Source organism: Musca autumnalis, unplaced genomic scaffold, assembly GCF_047663935.1.
Source record: "Musca autumnalis isolate F117 unplaced genomic scaffold, ASM4766393v1 scaffold_4, whole genome shotgun sequence".
Classification (NCBI taxonomy): Eukaryota; Metazoa; Arthropoda; class Insecta; order Diptera; family Muscidae; genus Musca; species Musca autumnalis.
This window is the reverse complement of record NW_027411977.1, coordinates 19,062,739-19,088,996: the sequence shown is the minus strand read 5'-3', so window position 1 is coordinate 19,088,996 and position 26,258 is coordinate 19,062,739. Positions and strand designations below refer to the sequence as shown.

At 36.4% G+C, this 26,258-nt stretch overlaps 1 protein-coding gene across 3 annotated transcripts in view; it reads right to left on the bottom strand.

Moving 5' to 3' along the window:
- CapaR (Capability receptor) overlaps positions 1-26,258 on the bottom strand; it is a 325,413-nt gene that overhangs the window by 60,506 nt on the left and 238,649 nt on the right. For all 3 annotated transcript variants that reach the window (XM_073981520.1, XM_073981521.1, XM_073981518.1), the window contains one exon: positions 13,977-14,127. In XM_073981520.1, coding sequence (XP_073837621.1) covers positions 13,977-14,127 — 151 coding nt within the window. The remainder of the gene's footprint in view (positions 1-13,976; positions 14,128-26,258) is intronic.

Genomic DNA, 26,258 nt, shown 5'->3' with positions numbered 1-26,258 from the left:
CAAAATATTACTAAGGCCAAATTTTGGACCGAATCGTTCGAGAGTTATCTTGCGCTCCAACCACCTCACACGGTGTCATAGGGTTTTTTTGCAACTATCAGGCTATTTTCTCAGGAAGTATGGACTTGCCCCTGATGAAACTTGTACCGTCGTATGGAGGGCAGTGAATACAAGTAGCTAAAACAAAAATCAAAGCGGTTCGAGAGTTGGCCCTAAACTGAACTTTTGTGTGGGAGGTACCCGAAGGAGCGGACCGATTGAGTCCATATTGAAACCTTATTTAAGTCTGGAAGAAATTTTACGATGTGCAAAGTATGGATCAAATCGGCTACTTCCTTCAAGAGTTATCGTGAGCACAAATTTTCCGAACATTTTCGAACTTTTGTGGGGGAGGTACCGGAAGGAATGGACCGATATAGCCCATCTTCGAACTTAAACTAAGTTTGGGCAAAAGCATTTTACGAGATTTTGACTCAGTATGGAATAAACTTTAATTCAGAATCTAAAAGTTTAACAAATAATTTCTACCTATAATATCTAATTTTGTAACGTAATTTTCTTAACAAAGTATTTTACTTAGATATCTAGTTTGTTACGGGACTTACAGTGAAATTTTGTATAGAATATTTCTTCTTTTGACACCTTTCGTCTAGAACTAAATTTCCTGTTACTTTCATGCATCAACTCGAAAAAAGAACAAAACAAATTTATTCAAAAGTGAGCAAAGGCTATAGTCGGGACGGGGCAGACCATGAGGTACCTTACTAAGCTTTTCACTGGCTAACATTTTTTTAGGGAATATAATCCGACTACCACCAAACATAATATGCCTCTTTCTCTCTGGGAACCACATAGGCAACCAAAATTTCGTGACCATCCGATCAAAATTGCGACCTGTAGCGTGATTGCAAAAAAAAAAAAATTGAAGAATTGTATGCATTACCGACTATTGTGTTATATCCCTTGTTTGACCACCTTCGCCAACCTACTTTACAGCAATGTAAAGGTAATATTTTCATCTTCCATTGACAGGCTTTGCTGTTAAAATACCCCTACTAGAAATCGATATATTCACAAAGAATAAAATTTTGAATTTGTCACCACATGAGTTTTTCCCCACTCCGACCCCTAAATATTATCCGACTATCACCAAAATCAATAGGATTCATCCTCTGTGGGGCCCCCATCAACCCCCAAAATTTCGTGACTATCCGATCAAAATTCCAACCTGAAACCATCACCAAAATCAATAGGCTTCTTCCCCTCCGGGACCTCCATCAACATCCAAACTTTCCTGACGTTATTACAAGGTTTAGATGGACAGATAGATGGTGGTGTAGGGTATAAATATTTGGTTGTTTTGTTGGCAAACTTGATGCATATATTTTCTTGATATATATTGCAAATACATATTTCATTTATTCAGCGACTTATACTGAAATTTGATCATTTTTGTCTTTGACGTCTTCTATCTAGAATGAAGTTTTGTGGGACAAAACTTAATAAACTCAGATAAAGTACTACATTAACCCTATAACCTGATTTTACTTTTGGCAGATTCCTGGCGTTTAGGTACGATTTAGAGTTTTGGTGTATTCGGGACCTACATTAAAATTGTATGACAAATAATTTTGTAGAATATTTTGATTTGATACGATCACATTTTAAAGGAGTTTTTAAAGCGTTTTGGAAAAAGGGACCAAAAATAACCCTTTAGTGACTCGCATGAAGATTAATTTTTTTTTTTTCAAAAAAGATACCCCGTATTGTTATCAGTAATATTGCCAAAGACACTTTATACCTAAAATGCAAGGATTCCAAGGAATCTGATGTCGAATATTTCAAAACCTGTAGAAATGTCTATTTAGGTTACTTCCCGACGTATACTTTCAAAACGCCGATACACGTGTCTTCTTTTTTTCGGTCTTCTTTCAGAATCTGGCCGAATTATCTTGTAATTATTTGTTGTGTTATACAGTGATATCATAGGTTGGAAAAAAAACCGTAATAGTCTCTTATATAAATATGTATTTTAAAATAGTAAATACCGATGAACACTACAGACATTAACCCGAGAACTTATTCACATTTAACTAAGCGATTACCTTCGCCGTATCGCTGCTATTTATTGCTTAGGAATGACTAAAATATGTGGATTTGTCTTGTATAATTAAAAGACATTATTTGTCAGCCTGCTGGTATTACCAGCCTGGTAATGAAGAATATATATAGATTACATTACTTTGTAATGGATCAGTCAGCTTAAGTGGCTCACAAGTTATATTACTCGACAATATGTCGAACACCCCAAAAGTAAAAGGGTGACGAGAAGCATATTCGTCCAGCCGAAGGGGCACCACCACTGTTTACGATGGATGATGTTACAAATCATCGATAGGGCTAGCCCGGGCATAATCTCCATATGGTAATGCTGAAATTGTTGGATGTGCCAGGAATCGATTATCTCACGAAAGACCTCAACTTACACTGTGAACACAAATTTTAGGGCAGAGGTAATTCCTTTTGGAGATGAAAGGCCTTGGTGAGTATATTAAGACCCCGAAGGACAGATCCGCCGTGAGATCCGCGTTATTGCGTCATGAAGTTTTTGCTAGAGACCCTGTAAGCCATCAGGAATTAGCGTTATATCTGTGTTCACTGTCACTTTAACTTATTTTTGAGATGACATGTCTTCAGTCAAATCAAATGAGGATTATTTTCGTAGAGCACTTCGACCTTCTAACTCGCTTCCTTCAATGTCGTTTTCGTCCTTTATTTTAAGAGCCGCTATAAAAGTACCACAAGATGACGTTTTTCAGCTTCGAAATGTTCTGCAAAAGTATCAGTCGGCTTTGCCGACAGAGATATACCCTCAGCCTGCGCAAATTGAAACATTTTTTTTTTTCACAAAAAACTTATGTATTTAGGGGGTTTCAAAATTTTGGTCGTATGAACAGACAAAAATGTTGATTAGGATTAAAGTTAAAAAATTTTGCGGAAAAGGTACTTAAAGGAATGGTCCGACATAGACATGGTGGTGCTATAGGGAGTTTTTACACCCTTCGGTCTGTTTTCTCAAGAAGTATGGACTTTCCCCTGAAACAACTTTTACCATCGTAATTGAGGCAGCGAATGTAAGTTGCTTCAACAAAAATCAAAGTGATTCAAAAGCAGGTCTTAAAGTGAACTTATCCTAAATTTTGTGTGGGAGGTACGGGATGGAGTAGACAAATATAGTCCATATTCGAACCTGATCTATATCTGGTAGATATTATGAGAATGTGTAAAGTATGGACCAAATCGGTCACTCCCATCAAGAGTTATCGTGCGCACAATTTTTCCGAATATTTTTGAACTTTTGTGGGGTAGGTACCTGAAGAAGTGGACCGATATACCTTATCTACGAACTTAAAGTAAGTTTGGAAACAATATTACGAAGGCCAAATTTTGGTCGGAATCGGCATTTCCGTTCCAGAATTATCTTGCGCTTCCACCCATAAACATGGTGTCATAGGGTTTGTTTTTCAACTTTTAGGCTTTTTTTCAGGAAGTATGGACTTGCCCCTGAGGAAACTTGTACCTTCGGATAGGGGACAGTGAATACAAGAGATTACAACAAAAACTAAGGCGAACTTTTCCGAAATTTTGTGTGGGAGGTACTCGAAGGAGTTTACCGATTGAGTCCATATTGGAACCTCATCTAAGTCTGGTAGAAATTTCATAATGTGCAAAGTATGGACCAAATCGGTTACTCCTTTCAAGAGTTATCGTACGCACAAATTTTCCGAACATTTTCGAACTTTTGTGGGGGAGGTACCGGAAAGAGTGGACCGATATAATCCATATTTGAACTTGAACTAAGTTTGGACAAAATATTACAAAAGCCAAATTTTGGACCGAATCGGCAGATCCGTTCGAGAGTTATCTTGCGCTCCAATCACTACACACGGTGTCATAGGGTTTTTGTAACTTTCAGACTATTTTCTCAGGAAGTATGGACTTGCCCCTAATGAAACTTACAGCGTCGTATAGAGGACAGCGAATACAACTTGCGTAAACAAAAATCAAAGCGATTCGAGACCAGGTCCTAAACTGAACTTTTCCAAAATTTTGTGTGAGAGGTACCCGAAGGAGTGGACCGATTGAGTCCATATTGGAACCTCATCTAAGTTTGATAGAAATTACACGATGTGCAAAGTATGGATCAAATCGGTTATTCCCTACAAGAGTTATCGTGCGCACAAGTTTTGCGACCATTTTTGAACATTTGTGGGGGAGGTACCTGAAGGAGTGGACCTATATGGCCCATCTTCGAACTTAAATCGAATCTGGACAAAATATTTCGATACCCAAAATTTTAACCGAATCGATTGATCCGTTCGAGAGTTATCGTGCGCACCAGCCTGCCAGACAGACAGACGGATGGACATTGCTAGATCTACTCAAAATTGTCTGAAACCATTATTTCGATGAGGCACATTTTTGGTCGTATCAAAGTGTAAATACCCTCTTTAGCCTACAGGCTGAGGGTATAAAAATGTCGCTCAGTAAATTTTAGGTACGGGTCTCATTGACAGCTAATCGACTTTGGAGGAATTTTCCATGCCCCAGACGTTCACCTCCACTTTGTTGCACAGTGTTATCTATCGACTGTTGTTACGAAAGTGTAGATGGGTCCCGTAAAGGCCGACTTCACTTAAGTCGCCATTAGCAACGACCCTTGAGACATTACTTCTTCCTTAACATCAACATGTATGCCCAATTCTTTGTTTGGTGCGTCAAAAAGACGTGAAAACATATATGGGAGCTGTATCCAAATCGGAATTGATTTTGACCAGAAGCAATACACGGTGCTCTTGAAGCAACTTTAAATGGAAGGTGCTTACACCTGGAAAGTTTTTTCGGATTTTAAAACTACAATGTTCATAGATGAGAAAAATCAAAGAAACAAAAAAATCGCAGGAACGTTTTTTACATACATCGCGATTCAAGTAGACTTCTTTAGGGTTTTTTTAGGTTTTCACGATTTTGCTTGGAAACCGCAAGTCCTTTCGAAATCGGACTAAAAAAAATGTTGTAGCTATGAAAATTCCCTACAAGATTGACCTTAATGATAATTTTAGAGGTTTTACCGTTTTTGAGATATAGAAGTTCAAATTGGGACAATGTATTGACTGTATCGCTACATTATAAAACAAGTTCATACATGGTGCGCCTTAACTAAATTTAAGTGAAAACCGCTAACACCTGGAAAGTTTTTGAGGATTTTGATACAGCAATGCTTATAGGTGAGAAAAATCCAAAAACAAGAAAAAATCGCTGTAGGTATTTTTAACAAAACGTCGTAAAAATTCATAGTTTTAGGTTTATTTTAGGTTTCCCCGATTTTGCTTGGAAACCGCAAGTCCTATCGAAGTGGGCCTAAAGAAAATGTTGTAGCTGTGAAAATTCTCTAGAGGACTGACCGTTATGATTTGTTCATAGATTTTACCATTTTTGAGATATATACATGTTCAGGTCACGTTTTTAGCTTTTTGGTTAGGTTTTCACGATTTGTTGAAAACAAAAGGTCTTATCGAAATGAGATTACAGAAAATCTCTTAGCTGTGAAAATTCTCTAAAAGATTGGCTTTCGCAACTTTTTCCTAGGTTGTACCATTTTCGAGATATATAAGTTTATATTGGGAAATTGCAATCATGACATTGTTTTATAAGAAGGCGATACAGTCAATATATTGTACCAAATTAGAACTTCTATATCTCAATAACGGTAAAACCTATGAAATTATAATAAGGTTAATCTTGTGGGAAATTTTCATAGCTACAACATTTTTTTAGTCCCATTTCGATAGGACTTGTGGTTTCCAAGCAAAATTGTGAAAACCTAAAAAACCTCTAAAAATGTCAACTTGAATCGTGATTTATTTAAAAAGCGTTCCGGGGATTTTTGTTTTGTTTTTTGCCACCCAGTTGTTTAAACGTCATGTGGCTATTATTAAATGTATAAAAACTTTTTTTTGCTACTTAAAGTTTTTTAGCTTTCATTAAATTCAATAACTAAAAACATAATAATAACAATGACTTACTTTTTCCAATTAAATATGTTTTTAATTGCCATTGTTATTTTTAGGGTTTAAATTTCAATAATTTGTCACTTTGTCATAAGTGGTGCTGTTTGCAGTAAAACTGAAGTTTTATATTTATTTATTCCACATCCTCTTTCGAGCCTTCCAACTACAATGACGTTGTAAATTTATATCCTTAGTGTTTAAATTTTTTAGTTTTATGAACTCACTTTAAGTGCGGCATAAAATGTTTACAGCCGATCAAAGGCAATGGAAGGGGGAGTTTTTATAACATTTCATTTAAAAAAATATTTTATGTTTTTGTTGTTATTTGTTGTCAAATCTGTCACACTTATGATATATTACACTTTAATAAAAATTTATTTTTCCAACTTTTTTATACACAAGGGGAAATGAAAGGGATATCTGTACTTATGTATCAGCGGAAGTGAATATTTATGTTACTACTAAAAAGAACAAAAAAGTTAATATAGAAAAAAATAATGTGCACATGCAAGTATGTAAATACATAATCCGCTTATTGATAACACTGTACAACAAAATTGACATTTTTTTTTAAATTACAAGAAACCCCGCACAGATTATGAAAGAGGACCAAAAAAAAAAGACACGTGTATCGGCGTTTTGAAAGTTTACGTCGGGATGTAACCTAAATAGGCGTGGCAAGTTCCACCCATTTCTACAGGTTTTGAAATATTCGACATCAGATTCCTTGGAATCCTTGGATTTTAGGTATAAAGTGTCTTTGTCTTCATTCTAGATAAAAGAAGTCAAAGACAAAAATATTCTCCATCAAATTTCAATATAAGTCGCCGAATAAATGAAATATGTATTTAAAATATATATCAAGAAAATATATATACATCAAGTTTGATAATAAAACACCCAAATATTTGTTGAATAAATTTGTTTTGTTATTTTTTCGAGTTTATGGATGAAAGTAACATGAAATTTAGTTTTAGAAGAAAGGTGTTAAAAAAGAAATATTCTACACAAAATTTCACTGTTAGTCCCAGAACAAACTAGATACCGAAGTAAAATACTTTGTTAAGAAAATGACGTTACAAAATTAGATATTATAGGTAGAAATAATTTGTTAAACTTTTAGACTCTTAATTGAAATTGATTCCAAACTGATTCAAAATCTCCTAGAATACTTCACTTTTTGGGCATTGTGTCAAAAGAAGAAATGATCCAATTTAAATTTCATTATGAGTCTCTGAAACAAAGCAATTTGTAGCTATAATATTTAACATCTCAGAAGCTTTCGCTTTTTATATATGATTTAGGACCATATCCTACGGTTTTTATTCACATTTTCGTTATCTGCGGTCACAAAATATATTTTATTGAGGTTTTTTCATAATAAATTCTTTCAGAAGATTATGTGCGTTCGATCCAAACTGTTTTCGGAATATCAAGGTGAATACATATGTATAGGGAAAATATTGATAACCCATATCGGACATTGAAAAATTACGTATTTTAGTATTATAAACCAAAAGAACGTCATCAGGATAAGTCATAGGTTATTGATATTGTATGTGAAAATGCGGGGATAGTGTACGGCTGTTGTCCAGTGAATATATACTTGACATACGAGTCCTAACATACATGGTTTTGGCATGGTCCTAAATACTATAATGATGGCAGCTACTCCTGCTCGGACAAAATTGACTGAATTAACCCTAGAAATGGACATACATGTGTGTATCAAGGATGATCACAACAAATTTAGTTAGGATATGACTAGTTACTTCGATTTCAAGAGTTAATTCAGTCAATTTTGTCACAGCAGGAGTAACTGCCATCATTATATAGTGACTCGCATGAGGGTTAATTTTTTAACATAAAAAGCCACTTTATGCCTAAAAAACCTGTAGAAATGGGCGGAACTTGTCACGCCTATTTATGTTACTTCCCGACGTAAACTTTCAAAACGCCGATACACGTGTCTTCTTTTTTTCGGTCCTCTTTCATAATTTTTGCCGAATTATCTTGTAATTATTTGTTGTGTTGTACAGTGTAATTTAAAATATGAGGTTTCAAGTGGTTACAAGACTTTTTCACGAAAAGTTTTCAAAATAGGTCCACACTTTGGTATAGGTCTCATATAACGGTGCCGTCCGATTGAAGACATTTTTTGGTAAATTTTTTGCCCTCATTTAGGCATTTGGCGTATCCTTGGTCATAAAATTAGCTTTAACTGATCTTCTTTGCAATTGTATTTACTTGTTGGCATACTTGATGTATATATTTTTTTTGATATATATTGTAAGTACATTTTCATTTATACGGCGACTTATATTGAAATTTGCTGGAGAATATTTTTGTCTTTGACGTCTTTTATCTTGAATGAAGTTTTGTGGGACAAAACTTTATAAACTCAGATAAAGTACAACATTAACCCTAAAAAGTGATTATACTTTTGGCAGATTCCTGGCGTTTAGGTACGATTTAGAGTTTTGGTGTATTTGGGGACCAATAGTAAAATTTTATGACAAATAATTTTGTAGAACATTTTGATCTGATACGATCATATTTTAAAGAAGTTTTTAAACGTTTTTGAAAAAAGGGAGCAAAAATACCCGTTTAGTGACTCGCATGGGGGTTAATTTTTTCCATAAAAAGATACCCCGCATTGTTGTCAGTAATATTGCCAAAGACACTTTGTACCTAAAATGCAAGGATACCAAGGAATCTGAAGTCGAATATTTCAAAACATGTAGAAATGGGCGGAACTTGCCACGCCTATTTAGGTTACTTCCAGTCGTAAACTTTCAAAACGCCTAGACACGTGTCTTCTTTTTTTCGGCCCTCTTTCATAATCTGGCCGAAGTATCTTGTAATTATTTTTTGTGTTGTACTGTGTAATCAATTTATTGTTTGTTTTTATGAAGAGATAAGTTTAGGTCTTCTACAAAAAGGCCTCTAGGTCTTCAATATGAAGATATCTAGGTCTTCCATAAGAAGACATATATGTCTTCTTTAAAAAAAACCTTCATATCTTGTGTAAGAAGAAGACCAGCTCCATATATTTTTTTAAAAAAAATATCTTCAGGCTTCTTTAATAAGAAGACCCTATAAGACGACCATCAGGTCGTCTATAAGAAAACCATCAGATACTCTACAAGAAGACCCTTTGGTCTTCCGTAAGAAGTAGTATTCAATAATAAAACCTTCTGATCTTCTATAAGATGTCCGCGAAGTCCTTTACAAGAAGATGTCAGCTGTTTTTATAAGGCCACCAAATCTTCTAAATTAGACCTCTGGGTCTTCTGTAAGAATATTTCCACATTTTCTGTAAGAAGTGCAACAATACATCTAAAAGAATACCACCAAGTCTCCATATGAAAACCACCAGGATTTCTTATCCACCAGGTCTTCTAAAAAAAGCCACTATATTTTCTTTAAAAAGAACACATTCTATAAGAAGACCTCCTGGTATTCTACCAGAACACGGGGGGCTCCTATCCTGTAAGAAGACACCCTATTTGCTTATAATAAAACTTACTGTTTGCTTTAAAGAACACCTAGAGGTTTATTAGAAGACCTCGATGCTTTCTATAAGAAGATATGTTTTCTATAAGAAAATTGCCTGGTATTCTATAATAAAACTTCCTGGTCCTCTATAAGAAGAACTTTATATCTTCTATGACCACAAGGACATTTATCAGAAGATATCCTAGACTTCTTTGACCTCATTGTGTTCTTTAAGAAGACCTCCAGTTCTACTTTGAGAAGACTACCAGGTCATCTATGAAAAGACCAACGGGTTTTCTATAAAATGACCACCAGAAGACCATCAGGTCTTATATGACAGGACTGTTAGTTCTATTATGAGAAGACCATTAGGGCTTTTGTGAGAAGACCATCAGGTATTCTATGAGAAGACCATAATGCCGTCTACCAGAAGATCATCAAGTCATCTATGAGAATGTCATAAGGTATTCTATGCTTTCCTTCCTGGTCCTCTATGTGAAGACCTCCTGGTCTTCTATGTGAAGACCTCTTGGCCTCCTAAAAGAAGACTTCCTAGTCTTCTATACGAAAGTTACCTTGCCCTTTATAAAAAGACCACCGGATATTTTATAAGAAAACCCCTTACCGTTTATAAGAAGACCACCGGATCTTCTATAAGAAGACTACCTACTATTCTTCTTTGAGATGACCACCAGGTCATGTATGAGAAGACGACCTGGTCATCTATGAGAAATTCACCAGGTCATCTATGAAATTACCACCAGGTCAACTATGAGAAGACCAACTGGGCTTCTATAAGAAGAAGACCACCAAGGCCTTTATGGTCTTATAGAAGACCTCATGGTCTTCTATGAGAAGACCTCGTTGATTCCATTAGAAGACCACCAGATCTTCAATGAGAAGACTGTAAGAAGAACACAAGGTCTTCTGTGAGAAGACAACCCGGTGGTCTACCTACATAAGGCCAGGAGGCTTTATCTTCTATAAGAAAACAACTGGGACTATAAGAACACCACCAGGTCTTGCATAAGAAGACCATCGGGTCTTCAATGAGAACGCCTCCTGGCCTCATATAAGAAGACCACCGCGTGTTCTATAAACGACTACCAGAAGACCATCAGGACTATGAGGATCTATGAGAATATAATTAGGTCTCCTGGTCAAGTATAAGGAGACCTCCCGGTCTTCTATAAGAAAACCACCAGGTTTTGTATAAGTAGACTATCGGTTCTTCTATGAGAACACCCACTGGTCTTATATAAGAAGACCACCGAGTCTTATATGAGAACACCTCCTGGTCTTCTTTAAAATGTCCACCAGGTTTTCTATAAAGAAATTGCCAGAAGTTATATAAGATAACCTCCAGGTCTTCTACAAGATGGCCACCATTTTCTCAATGAGATGTCTACCGTGTCTTCTTTCAGAAGACTACTGTGTCTTTTTCAGAAGACTGTCAGGTCTTCTATTACAAGACAGCCTTGTCTTCTATGAAAGGTCAATGCATCTTCTATGAGAAGACAATCTTTTCTTCTATGAAAGACTATAAGAAGACCTCCAGAACTTCTTTGACCAACACCATGTCTACTAGAAGCAGACCACAAGGTCTTCGATGTGAAGACAAACATGTCTTCGATGTGAAAACAAACAGATCTTCGATGTGAAGAGAACCAGATCTTTTTTGAGAAAACCATAGACCTTCTTCAAGAAGACCACAGATCTTCTTTAAGAAGGCCATATTTGAGAAGATCTCTAGGTCTTATGTAAGAAGACCATCAGCTCTTCTATACGAAGACCATCAGGTCTTTTATGCGAAAATTACCAGGGTTTCTATAAGACGACCACCATGTCTTCTATAAGAATACCTCCTGATCTATATGAAGGCCACCAGGTCTTCTTTGAGAAGACTACCAAGTCTTGTAGGAGAAGGCTTTTTGTTGTTCTATAAGAGTGCCTTTTGGTCTTCTATGACCATCAGAAGAAAATTACCAGGTCATCTTTTAGAAGACAACCAGGTCTTCTTTGAGAGGACCACCAGTTCTTCTACTAGAAGGCCTCTTATTCTTCTACACGAAGTCTTCATCTATTCTGTAAGAAAACCACCTGGTTATTTATACGAAGTTTTACTGGTTGTCTTCAAGAAGACCACCGTGGTGCAATGCCCGCCTTGCACGCAGAAGGTGGGTTCGATTTCCCGGCCAGGCAACATCAAACATTTTTTTAACGGTGGCAAAATACCACTCAGTAATGTTGTTGACCTCTCGTCAAACAAAAGTAACACTTTACAAAACACTGATACTACCCGTGCTAATGTATGGTTCTGAAGCATGGGTACTTGTTCAAGCAGATAAGGCAGTGCTTGGTGTGTTCGAGAGAAAAATTCTTCGAAAGATCTACGGGCCAATCTGTGTTGACGGCGAATATCGGCGTCGTATGAACAACGAGCTGTATCAACTATACAATGACATCAACGTAGTTGAACGAATCGAGATACAACGATTGCGATGGCTAGGCCATGTTATAAGAATGAGTGATGATGAACCAGCTAAAAAGGCGCATAAATACGGGCCGCATGGAGGTTCTCGCAGATCTGGAAGGCCAAAGCTTCGTTGGATCGAACAAGTCAAACGAGATATCAGAAAGCTACATATCCCAGATTGGGAAAATACGGCAGCAAACAGAGAGGATTGGAGATTTTTTCTTAGTTCGGCTTATGGAACAAATGTTCTGTAAAAGGCCAGCTAAGTAAATAATGTTGGCGACATTTTCTGAGTATTTCAGCCTTGAAAAACTTCTCCACAAGTGGTGTCTTAAGACACGCCGTTCGGACTCGGCTATAAACAGTAGGTCCCATATCATTGAGCTAAATATGAATCGGGGTGCACTCATTGATAGAGAGAAGTCTCCCCTGTCCCGTATGGGATGTTGTGGAACAATGTTTTGTTGTTTGTTTTTTTTTTCTTCAAGATGACCTCCAGGTTTTTTTATTAGAAGACTCTAAGGCATTCTATTAGAAGTTATATGACTTATATGTCTTCTGTAAAAAGACATCTTTGTCTTTTATAAAAAGTCCTTCAATTAAAAGTCTTTGTATATTTCTAATCGTGTGAAAGTTTGCTTGAAGACGAAGAGAAAAAAACTTCTATTGACAATTTCTTGAAAACCCATCCAACCATAAACTAATCGTCCTAAGGCATATCTACATCAATATTATGTGGTAGATAGTCCTACCAGAAAACAAACAGTTATCCGGCCAGAAATTCATTTTCTCTTTCGTTTTATTGGGTGCCACCATAAGCATATTTTATTCTGTAACAGCTGGTTTTTATTGCTGTTGCCCATGGCGGATGATGATACATTGTTTTTCATTTCATTGGAATGTATCACAGACCTATACATACATATGTATGAATTCGACACATCCTACACCATACATGTGTACATACGTATGTACATATAACACATTGGAAGAATATTTTTATGTTCGTTCTTTCTACTCGTTCCAATTGATTTTATACCATTCATGAATTCTGGTATGAAAAAAACGATGGAGCACATTCATGAAGCCTTACAGTAAATCAAACATTTCTAGGGTAATCCATTTCCGTTATAATATAATAAATTTAAAAAAAATACGACCAGCAATCAGCATAAAAACCGTGAAATTATGATTTTTGTTGGCTATTGCGTTTTAGAGGAGTGTGATACATGAAATTCTTGGAAGGAGGAATTTTATTATAGATGCCTTAATATCCCATACGTATTGTGTTCTTAAGTTTCCTCTGTATATGGAAATTTTATTGCATTGGGTACCGCCAAATTTGAAGTTTTTTAATATAATCCCCATACAAAACACAAATATTTAGTTTTAGGGTAATTTAATGTAGATGAATTGAAGTTTTGTTTTCCGAGCACCCACAGGGAAATTGTTTTACAATCCAAAAGAGAAGTCAAAGGAAATTGTGTTATTGTCGTTATTAATATATATGCACATACATATGAATGTATGTGGGTGAATCAATAACTTGCATCTCCCAAATTTTTGCACACGAAGCAGGTTTGTTTGTGTGGTGGAGAAAGAAAACATGTTTACAAATTATCTAACAAAATAATGAGAAACCTTATATTTTTGCATACAAAATTAAGTTAAACAAAAAAAGCTTAGGCAAATCCTCTTGCATTATGCAATTCTATTTTCAGCCAACTTGTCATGAAGTTCTTAGCGTTAAAATCTTTGTTACTCATTAGAATATTTATCTTACAAAAACAGCATTCTAAATTATATGTGAAGGTTATTTATCTTATCTACCTGCCTGCTTTCCTCCATCCATATCACAGCACAACACAAATCAACAAACTGATCTCTCGATAAGATTACAATGTCAACTCACAAATTCTATTTTGACTTACCAAATATGAGATAAATCAGATCTGATACCGCCAAACTGAAGAGATAATAATTTGTGGCTGAATGCATGGACTCGTGTCTGACAATAACCACGCATATGAGAACATTACCAACAAGTGCTGAGATAAAGACGATGCCATAGACAACAGTTACCTGGAATGAAAACAAAAATATAAAAAAAAAAACATGAATAAATAAATAATGGCAAATTAACAGAATGTTAAAAGGAAATACATATGTATATTTATTTGAGAGATATTTTTTTGATTGGCACCTAATAAAGCTAAATTTGACGTAAATCCTATGTATATATTTTTGCAATATTCGGATTAGTATGAAGTATTGATAAACTTAGAAACACATTTCAAACATACCAAAGCACTATGGTCTCAAATCTAAGTTTTCTGGCCAAAACTATTTCAACGTCCATTTGTATCGAAATTGATGGTTATATATAATAAATGTGTAAAAACAGCTATTCTTAAGTTTCTTTCGCCCACAGTTACCAAAAATGGTCAAAATTCGTTGAATAGGATGATCCCGTTGTATGAGGTCTAAAGCAAAACATTGACATATTTTAATAAGAAGGAAGGATTTTTACCTTCCAAGACGCCGAAATACCAAATTATACCCGAATCGGTTATAAAGTGTCGCTAAAACCTCCAAAATATCGTAAGTCGGGCGGTAAAGTAATATGGGGGCTATGACTAAATTTGGGCCTATTTTGAAAAAAAATATATACAAACTTGTTTCCTGCACTCTCAAATGCAGAAATATGCATTTTAAAGAAAATCGGTTGATAAATGTGGGTATTACAGTTACATTTCAATTGGATACTACATACAGTTACAACAGGTTTTTATACCCTCAGCATTTATGCTAAGGACCCCAAGAACGTTTGGACGATATGTGTTTCAGACAATTTGGAGGTGATTTAGCCATGTCCGTCCATCTGTCTATCTGGCTGGCTGGAGCGCACGATAACTCTCGAACGGATCAATATCAGGTTCGAATATGGACTATATTTGTCCACACCTTCGGGTACCTCCCACACAAAATTTGGCATATTTTCACTTTAAGACCAGCTCTCGAATCATTTTGATTTTTGTTGAAGCAACTTGCATTCGCTGCCTCAATTACGGCAGTAAAAATTTGCAGGGGCAAGTCCATACTTCATGAGAAAACAGTCCGTAACTTGTAAAAAAACCCCTATGGCACCATATGTATGTAGTAGCTGGAGAGCTCGAACCGAACACTGCGTTCCTCCACACTTCGGATATTGTAATATTTCTTCGAATATTAGATGAAATTCGAAAGTGGTGCCTATAGGTCCACTCCTTCCGGTACCTCCCCTACAAAAGTTCCCGATTTGTCATAGACGTAGCAACTGATTTGGTCCAAACTTTGCATCTCTAAATATTGTCAAAACTTAGTTTATTTTCAAATTTGGGCCCTATCTGTCCAATCCTTGTGGTAGCACCCTCACAAATGTTCAACAGTTTTGTGTGGTTCGAGGATCCTTTGGATATTTTTACCGAAGGTTTTCTTAGTGACCCTGTTTACAGCGATATTATGTTTTTCGTAGGCTAGTGTGATAAAAAATCCCTATCTATCGATATCCCCGCAAATTTTTGAGATTTACTACTGTGCATACTTTTATCGTTCATACGCCCACAATTTTGAAAACCCTCCTAAATACATAAGATTTTTATACCCTCCACCATAGTCTGGAGGGTATATTAAGTTTGTTTTTCCGTTTGTAACGCATTGAAATACTCATTTGCGACCCTATAAAGTATATATATTCTTGATCAGGGTAAAATTCTGAGTCGATCTGTGCACGTCCGTCCGTCTGTGGTAATCACTCTAGCATCCACAAAAATGGAGATAGAACGCTGAAATTTTGGGAAAATGCGTCTTTTAACTGCAGGCAGGTCAAGTTCGATGATGGGCTATATCGGTCCACGTTTTGGTATAGCCCCCATATAACGGTACCCCCCGATTTACGGTATTTTGCCGTTTTCAGCTACATTTTCAGACTGATTTAGTTATAATTTGACATTTAGGGTTCTTAAGTGTCAATAAACTTATATAACAAAAGTTGTGGACATAGGTCCACGTTTTGGTATAATACCCATATAAAGGTACCCCCCGATTTACGGTATTTTGACGTTTTAGCTACATTTTCAGACTGATTTAGCTATAATTTGACATTTGGGGTTCTTAAGTGCCAATAAACTTATATAACAAAAGTTGTGGACATAGGTCCACGTTTTGGTATAGTCCCCATATAACGGTACCCCCTGATTTACGGTATTTTGCCGTTTTTAGCTACATTTTCAGACCGAGTTAGCTATAATTTGACATTTAGGGTTCTTAAGTGTCAATAAACTTATATAACAAAAGTTGTGGACATAGGTCCACGTTTTGGTATAGCCCCCATATAACGGCACCCCCGATTCACGGTATTTTGACGTTTTTAGCTACATTTTCAGACCGATTTAGATACAATTTGACATTTAGGGTTCCTAAGCGTCAATAAACTTATATAACGAAACTTGTGAACATAGGTGAACGTTTTGGTATAGCCCCTATATAACGGTACCCCCCGATTTACGGTATTTTGACGTTTTTAGCTACATTTTCAGACCGATTTAGCTATAAATTCACATTTAGGGTTCTTAAGTGTCAATAAACTTATATAACAAAACTAGTGGACATAGGTCCATGTTTTGGAATAGCCCCCATATAACGTTAACGCCCGATTTCAAGTATTTTGACGTTTTAAGTCACATTTCTAGACCGATTTAGCTATAATTTGACATTTAGAGTTCTTAGTGACTAAAAATCTTATATTCGAAAAAATTATGAACATAGGTCCATGTATTGGTATAGCCTCATATAACGGTACCTTCGCGATTTTCGGTATTTTGAGAATTTTACATACAAGTTTTAACCGAGTTAGCTGTAATTTGAAGATTTGACATTTGAAGTTCTTAGTGGTCACCACACCTCTCCACCAAAAATTGTCAAGAAAGGTCCATGTATGGATAAAGGCCCCATATAACTGTACCTCCCGATTTTCAGTAATTTGGCAATTTTAGCTACAAGTTTTAACCGAACTAACTGTAATTTGACATTTGAAGGTTGTAGCGGTCACCACATCAACAATTTTCAACATAGCCCCAATATAACGATACCTCCCGATTTTCGGTACTTTGAGGATTTTACTTAAAACGTTTAACCGAACGTAGGTCCAAGTTTTGGTATAGCCCCAAAACAAACCTCCCGATTTTCCGTACCTTAGCTTTATTTCTTGGACGAACTTTCTGTAATTTGAAATTTAAGAGCCAACAAAAATTCTGCAACAAGAATTGTTCATTACAGTTCATTTTTTCGTATAGCCCACATACAGGGGTACCTCCGAACAAGCTGTTAATGACATTTGAAGTTCCCACGTTATGTACCGATTTTAGGTATTTTGAGGATTTTAGTTACAATTTTTAACCGAATTAGGAGTTATTTGACATTAAAGACTCCCATCAAAAACTGTCAACATAGGTCCATTTTTTATTATAACCCCTATATAACGGTACCTTCCAATTTCTAGTCCACCAAAAATTGTCAACATACATAGTTAGATATAGGCACCATAAAAAAGGGCCTCCCGAATGAAGCATTTTATGTACATTATCTGACATTTTAACGTACCCACGTAAAGTTGGGGACTGGAATGAAAACTAATTATTCCATTTTAGTTCAGAATATTTTATGGTGGAAGCTATGAAAAGTTCGACCCGGCCGAACTTAACGCTTTTTTACTTGTTTTTTTTTTTGGAAAAAAGTAAGCATCATCATCAACTGAACCGATTTTGTCTCATGGTTTTGGTAATATCATAAATACACAAATTGTGTAAAACGGGAGAATTTCCAGTTTTTCTTTGTTGGTTTTTTGTTTAGGTAATCAAATTAACTGTGCTTTTACTCCCGGATGCTGACGTTTATAATGAAAAACAGAGAAAATGGAAAAAATACCAACATTTCTTTTCTATCCCGGATAATGGAGGTTCCCGGAAAATCGATTCACGGATAATCGAGGTTCAACTTTATTTCAGTCCACACAGGCTTAGGGTAAATCTCTGTCGGCAAGCCGACTTATACATTTTTACTTGTTAATTTTTCGTTTTCTCCTCGTTTTGACCTTTTTAGAGGACAATCAAATTTCAAAGGTCAACATTTTTCAAAAAAAAAAAAAAAAATATTTAAAATACTTGTACTCGTCGTACGATGCTGGTGTGGGTGTCATATTAAAGGGGAGAGTATAGGCTTCGTATAATAATTGTAAACTGTTGCATTCCAGGATAACAAGGACATCAAAAATGTCCTTGAAAAATTAAATCATAAAAAATCCTTTGAATACATCCTGCAATTTTTTTAAATATATTTTAATGTCCTTCATGTAATGCAACACTTCTCGAAGTTTCAATATTCTAGCTTTCTTAGTTATTTTTTAATAAATATTTACATAAATTTCTTGGAAGAAAACAAAATATTTTATTCTATGTCAATATGCGACACGAACAAAATTAAAAAAAAAAATTACGAACAAACCATATTCTGACACCACAGCATGATAGAAGACCAAAAATACAAATACACGTGTCCCGGCGTTTTTCCCTATCACTTCCACTTTTGCGTTTATGGGCCCCCAAAGGTTTGAGGCCTTGTTGTCAAAAGTGATCATTTTACCAGGCACATATTTTCTAAACCACTAAAAATTTTAACTTGCTCTCGGAGGCAAAGTTGTAGCTCTTGTCTTAAAGAACTAATTCTGAACACATACAATCCACCAAACAACATCTTCAAGGTCAAATTTTCTTTAATATTTTTTCTAGGGTTTTGGTTTACAGATATGGACCGTTGATAGACAGTTCGTATATTCCAGAAAATTCCTAACTGATATCCTTGTACGTTTTTGTTGTTGATTGCTTTCTTGAATTTTGAGCGGTTTAGTATCTATAGACCAGAGCCAGAGAAGGATGAAAATCGAATTTGTTTTGATATTTTGAAGTGTAAGAACAGTTTCTGCAGAGTTCGTATGTTCCAGAAACATATTTATTGAGATCTAACGAAAATTTTTGTAGTTGGTGGTTTGCTTCAATTTTGATTAGTTTAATATCTGTAGACCAAACCCCCAGAAAAAATTATGAAGAAAATTTTAACTTGACGATGTGGTTTGGTGAATTGTATGTGTTTAGAATTAGTTATTTAAGACAAGAGCTACAACTTTGCCTCAGAGACCAAATTAAAATTTTTAGCGGTTTAGAAAATATGAGCCTGGTAAAATTAACCCTTTTGAGAACAAGGCCTCAAACCTTTGGGGGCCCAAACAAAACGCCAGGACACGTGTCTTTTTATTTTTGGCCTTCTATCATGCTGTGGTGTCAGTTTGTATGGTTTGTTCGTAATTTTTTTCGTGTCGCACATTGACATAGAATAACATGTTTTGTTTTCTTCACAGAAATGCATGTAAATATTTATTAAAAAATAACTAAGAAAGTTAGAATAGTGAAACTTCGAGAAGTATTGCATTACATGAAGGACATTTAAATATTCAAAGAAAGAAGAATTCAAACAATTTTTTATGATTTAATTTTTCAAGGACATTTTTGATTTCCTTGCTATCCTGGAATGCAACAGTTTATAGTTATTATATAAAGCCTATACTCTCCCCTTGAATATGACACCAACACCATCATCGTACGACGAGTACAAGTATTTTAAATATTTTTTTTGAAAAATGTTAACCTTTGAAATTTGATTGCCCTCTAAAAGGTCAAAACGATGAGAAATCGAAAAACTAAAAATACCATTTTCTCCATTTTGCCTATAGTTGCAAACGTATATAGTCCGGTTCAAGTGTAATTTTGGCTGTCGGACGGTGTTACCGGTACCTATGGCAAAAATCCACTCATCAAATACAGATATATGTAAGCTTAATATTGGCCAGCATCTTTCAAGCAGAGATTATAGCTATTAGGAAAGCAGCATAGTTGTTTAGATGAACTTTTAACACCCAAGTTTGCCAACCAATAACTCTAATAACCAAAGGTCTCAGAGGGAAATTTCCGCTGTTACGGTGACTGCGCATTCTAAAACCTTACCCAATATAACGTATAGATAATTTTTCTTAGCTGAAATACTACGGACATGTGGTCCACATAATGGTTTTCAACTCTAAAAGAGACTGGGTAACACTGGGAGTTCCTCCCGTCAAGCAATAAAGTGTAGTAACTTCCAGTCGTGGCCAGTTGATCTGCTGTCTGTCCGAACAAATTTAGTATAGGAACCCTTCGAAAACATTGAAAATTAACATTTTTATTTCAAACTCAATAAATATCTGAAAAGTTTGCAAAGTTTTAGTTCGATTGGTCACATGCAAACGTTTCAAAAACCAGTTAGCAGATTTGAAAATGGGGTTAAGTTAGACAACGTAAAAACACTGTAAGAATGGACCAATATTGGTTTTGATTTCATATTCATGTATTGTCATCTAAATCTGAAATGTGTGCAAATTTTAAGTTCGATTGGTCAACTGCAACTGTGTGAAAAATGAGTTACCAGATTTGAAAAACAAAATACCGGAAATCGGGTGGTACCGTTATATGGGGGCTATAGGAAAAAATGGACCCATATTGAGTTTGGTTTCATATTCACGTATTGTCATCTAAATCTGAAAAGTGTGCAAAGTTTTACTTCGATTGGTCAACTGTAACCGTTTTAAAAAACAGTTACAAGATTTGAAAAGGGGGTTAAGATAGACACGTAAAAACACTGTTAGAATAGACCAATATTGGTTTTGATTTCATATTCATGTATTGTCATCCAAATCTGAAAAGTGTGCAAAGTTTTAGTTCGATTGGTCAACTGCAACCGTGTTAAAAATGAGTTACCAGATTTGAACTAAACACACACCAAAGCAAGTTAAATAAAACACTGTAAAAACACTGTAAAAATACCAAAAATTAAGAGGTATGCTTCTATGGGGGATAAAGGAAGACATGGACATATACTAATAGTACTTATCAGGAATACTTTATAACCCTCTGGAAGACTAAATAGTAAAATTCAGTCATAGAACTACGAAAATCGGGAGGTACCGTTCTATGGGGGCTATATAAAGGCGTGGACCTATACCGACAAATTTCATGTGGAAAGTTTTATACCCCAAATGATGACTAAACACCAAATTTCAGCCAATTCGGTGGAATATTTAGGCAACAACTTTTAAAATACCGATAATCGGGAGGTACCGTTCAATGGGGGCCATATGAAGGCGTGGACCTATACCCACATATGGGAAGATTTGTAACCCAAATGATGACTAAACACCAAATTTCAGCCAATTCGGAGGAGTATTGAGATCACAACCTGCAAAATACCAAAAATCGGGAGGTACTGTTCTATGGGGGCTATATGAAGGCGTGGCCCTATAATAACAAAACTCTGGGGAAAGTTTTATACTCCCAGCAAAGACTGAGTACCAAATTTTAGCCATTTCGGAGGAATATTGAGGCCACAACCTGCAAAATACCGAAAATCGGGAGGTACCGTTCTATGGGGGCTATATGAAGACCTGGACCTATACCAACAAAACTCTAGGGGAAAGTTGTAAACCCCCAACGAGGACTATGTACCAAATTTCAGTCATTTCGGTGTTATGCTAAAACCTTAAAAATACCGAAAGTCGGGTGGTACCGTTATATGGGGGCTATAACAAAACGTGGACCGATATAGCCCGTTTGCAATACCAATCATCCTAGGAGTAATAGAAACTTCTATACCAAATTAGAAAGCTCTATCTTAAAAATTGCGAGCTGTATTTTGATTTCATCAGACGGATTGACAGACGGACATGGTTATATCGACTTAGAATTTTACCCCGATCAAAAATATATGTCTCCGATGAATATTTCGATGTGTTACAAACGGAATGATAAATTTAATTCTACCCTCCATATTATGGTGGAGGGTATAAAATATGTACCGTTGTAAAAGGAACCGTGAAAACAAGCCTCTGCAAAATATTTCAATAGATCCAAGAAGACTCCTCAAACTTAACTTTTCCCAAATTTTTTGTGGGAGGTAACCGAAGGACCGGACCGACATATGGACTATGTCCAACCTAATACGATGTGTAAAGTTTGGACCAATCAAAAACTCCCTGCGATAGTTATATTGCGGATTTGTCATTTTAGTTGGTGGCGTCAGGGTTTCCTGTAGCGTTTAGGCCATTATCTCAGGAAATATAGACTTGCCCCGAAAAAATGTTACTGTCGTAAATGGGACCGTAAGCCTGCTGAAAGAAAATTCACTTTACCCGAAATTTGTGTGGAGCTACGCGATGGAGTGGACCAATATAGTCCATATTACAACACAATCTATATCTCGAAGGAATAATATGATGTGCAAAGTTCGGACCAAATTGATTGCTCCCTTCGAAATGTTGAAAAATGTTGAACTTTTGTGGAGTGGACCGATATAGTCCATCTTCGAACTTAAACTAACTTTGGACAAAATATTTCGATACCCAAAATTTGGTTCGAATGTTTGATTCGTTTGAGAGTTGTCGTGCGCACCAGCCAGACAGACGGACGGACATGGCTAAATCGACACCAAATTGGCTGAAACATATGTACATAGGGTCTAAAACCGTTATTTTGATGAGGCACATTTTTGGTAGCATCAAAGTGTATATACCCTCGTTAGCCTAAAGACTGAGTATAAAAAATGAATACACGTTACACATTTTCATCGAAATTAAATCTGCATATATACACATTTCCTTAAGATTCTAGTAATTTAACCAAATTCACAATGTAATGCTTCTTTTCAGCAAATACATATTTTACACACAACTCAAGTGGATAATTTACTTGAAAGATAGAATGTCTGACTGCAAAGCCCATTTGAAACATATTATTACCATTGAAAGATACATATATACAAACATACATTCATATATTCTCATCTTCGTTTCCTTTTCCATTCATTTCCATATCCTGTTGCTAAACCATTTACCACATGTATGGGTGCCACCGTGGTGCAATGGTATGCACGCCCGCCTTGCACGCAGAAGGTCGGGGGTTCGATCCCCCGGCCAAGCAACATCAAACATTTTTCAACGGTGGCAAAATACCCCTCAGTAATGTTGGCGACATTTCCTGAGTATTTCAGCCTTGAAAAACTTCTCCACAAGTGGTGTCTTAAGACACGCCGTTCGGACTCGGCGATAAACAGTAGGTCCCATATCATTGAGCCAAATATGAATCGGGGTGCACTCATTGATATGAGAGAAGTCTCCCTTGTCCCGTATGGGATGTTGTGGAACAATGTTTTGTTGTTTATGGAAACAGTTACTTTTCCTATTATTCTACTTTTTGTCCTTTTCATGGGTAGTTGGTAGTTTTATTTCCTTCCAAAATGGATTCATTGTCTGTCTGGAGATAAAAAACAAATCGAAAACAAACTACCATAGATAGACCATCATTGAAATATTATTTTAGATACCCTAAGACATGCTGAGCTGTTTGAAAAAAGCCCACATACATATTTAAATTACATTGCAAGATATGAGTTTCTTATGTTGGTCTCTCTCTCCCCTCTCTCTGCCACACACAAAAGTGTCATTGCAAAAAGGAAAATGTGTGCAAGTGTATGTGACAGAATAAAAAACTATTTGGTATTTCCCATAATATAAATGGTAATCAGGTTTTCGTTTTTTATGGTTAAAAGAGAATGTCCTTGTAGATTGTAGGCATCGGAAACGAAAAAAAACTGCAAAGATTGTTACAATAGCAAATAATTATGGTAATCTTATCCTCGTGTTTGCCAATGCCAGAATATGCATATTTAAATAAATACATACATATGTATGTATGTATGGTTATGCACTTGTATTTTGTTTTATTTGTAAGAAGCTCCTACAAGGATACGCCTGGTTTTGACAATATTCATACTGTGAGACCTATGATTTGCATGCCTGTATTATAATGTTACGCAATTTGACCTTTCTGGATCCTGGCAATAAAATGTGAAAATATTTTACTTTATATCTATTATTTACATATATACATACACACGTATTACTATGTTGAAATATCAAAATAACAATGCTATCCCTAATAACAACAACAATACTGGTCAATTTGGGAAAAATAGCTACTGTTGAATAGTTTGGTTTATTTGTACAACAAATTAGCTTTGATCAACCTTTTGTAGTCAAATTTCGAAGCAGGAAAGAGTGGAACATCAGATCTTCCAATAGAAGAACATTAGGTATTCCTATAGGAGACCGGCAGGTCTTTTAATAGTGGACGACAAGCAGGTCTTCTTATAGAATACCAACACGTCTTCTCACAGAAGACCACGACATCAAGGTACACAGACAGCTGTCTTCTCGAAATAAACAAATGCATCCACAAAGCTGGGTGACGTAGGGGATGGAAGATACCAAGGAATGGTCCTGACCGGTTTTAACATGGCAAAGCCCAGGATTTATCTTGGTCCCTCTTTTATCTCAAGTGGACACTGACCTCCCCGTGGTGTCACCTGGGGAACTGCCTTTAACACCCGATAGAGATAGTGAGCTAACATGTGCCGCGCGTTCACCCATAAGAACGTTAACAACTTGGGTTTGGGCGTCAGGTTAGTAACCCTCTCCTAGAAAAAGCAGTCTACTATGAAAAAACGAAAGAAAAGAAAAACAAAACCCTCTAAAGTTGACGAACCCCGCAAACGTTTTAAGGACCATGATCTGCGAATCTGCACCTGGAATGTTCGCACTCTTTACAGAGAAGGTGCAGTTTACGCATTGGCAGATGAACGGGAAAGGCATCACAACAACACCTAAAGGTGACGCACTGTATTATAGCTGCCATGACGTAAAGCATGAGTTTGATTGCGGATTCGGAGGCTAAAACATCTGGTATCCAACTTCACCCCAGTGAATGAAAGACTTGCTACAATAAAAGCTAAGTTCTTCAACATCAGCTTTATTTGCACTCATGCTCCCACTGAAGAAAAGGACGAACAGACCAAAGATATATTTTACGAGCGCTTAGAAGAAACATATGACCGTTTCCCTGCCCATGACATTAAAATCACTCCAGGCGATTTTAATTGGAAGGGAGAATATCTTTGGCCCAACAGTCGGGAAATTATGAATATGAATATAAGGGCACCTGGCTGTCTCCAGATCAAAGAACAAGTAATCAAATTGATCATGTTTTGACAGATGGAAGACATTCCTCGAGCGTGTTGGATATACGATCGTTCCGAGGCGCAAACATTGATTCGGACCACTACCTCGCTGCAGCAAAGGTACGTACCCGTCTAAACGTTGCAAATAAAGCACGAACAGACACGACGTGGAAGTTGGACATCGATAGGCTGCAAACACAACAGATATCCACAGCATATTTCACTCAACTAGCCCAATTGCTTAATGAGAGCACTCCTTGTCCCGATAACATAACAACGCAATGGCAAAATATTGCCCACTCCATGCAAACAGCCGCAAAATCCATACTTGTATACCACAAACGAATTCATGGTATGACCAGGAGTGTCGTGATGCTCCCTAAAAAATGCGGAATATAGAGCTACTTTACAATCAGTAGCAACGCGTAGCGCACAAGAGAGATATCGGGAGAAAAGGAGAGAAGAGAAACGTCTTTTCCGCAGGAAAAAGAGAGAGATGGAAAAGCGGGAGTGTGAAAAACTCAAGATGTACAGGAGCCAGAATGAAGTCCGAAAATTCTACCAAAGAGTGAAACATCAAACAGATGGCTTTGGTACAGGCACATCCTCTTGTAGAGACCAGCAAGGTAATTTGGTAACTGATACAGATAGTGTGCTCAGGATATGGAAAGAACAGCCGAGCTGTTTAAAACCGGAGGCGACGCGCTGATAAGGTGTATGCATCAGCTAGTTAGCTCCATCTGGCAGGAAGAACGCGTACCCGACGATTGGAACCTGAGTATCCTGTGTCCCGTCCACAAGAAAGGTGATAAGACTGTATGCTTCAACTATAGGGGCATAAGTCTTCTCCCTATTGCCTATAAGATAGTGTCAGGGATATTGTGCGAACGACTAAAGCCAATGGTCAACGAAATAATTGGACCATACCAATGTGGCTTTAGACCTGGCAAGTCCACCATTGACCAGATATTTACCCTGAGGCAAATCCTAGAGAAGACCCAAGAGATGCAGAACGACACATT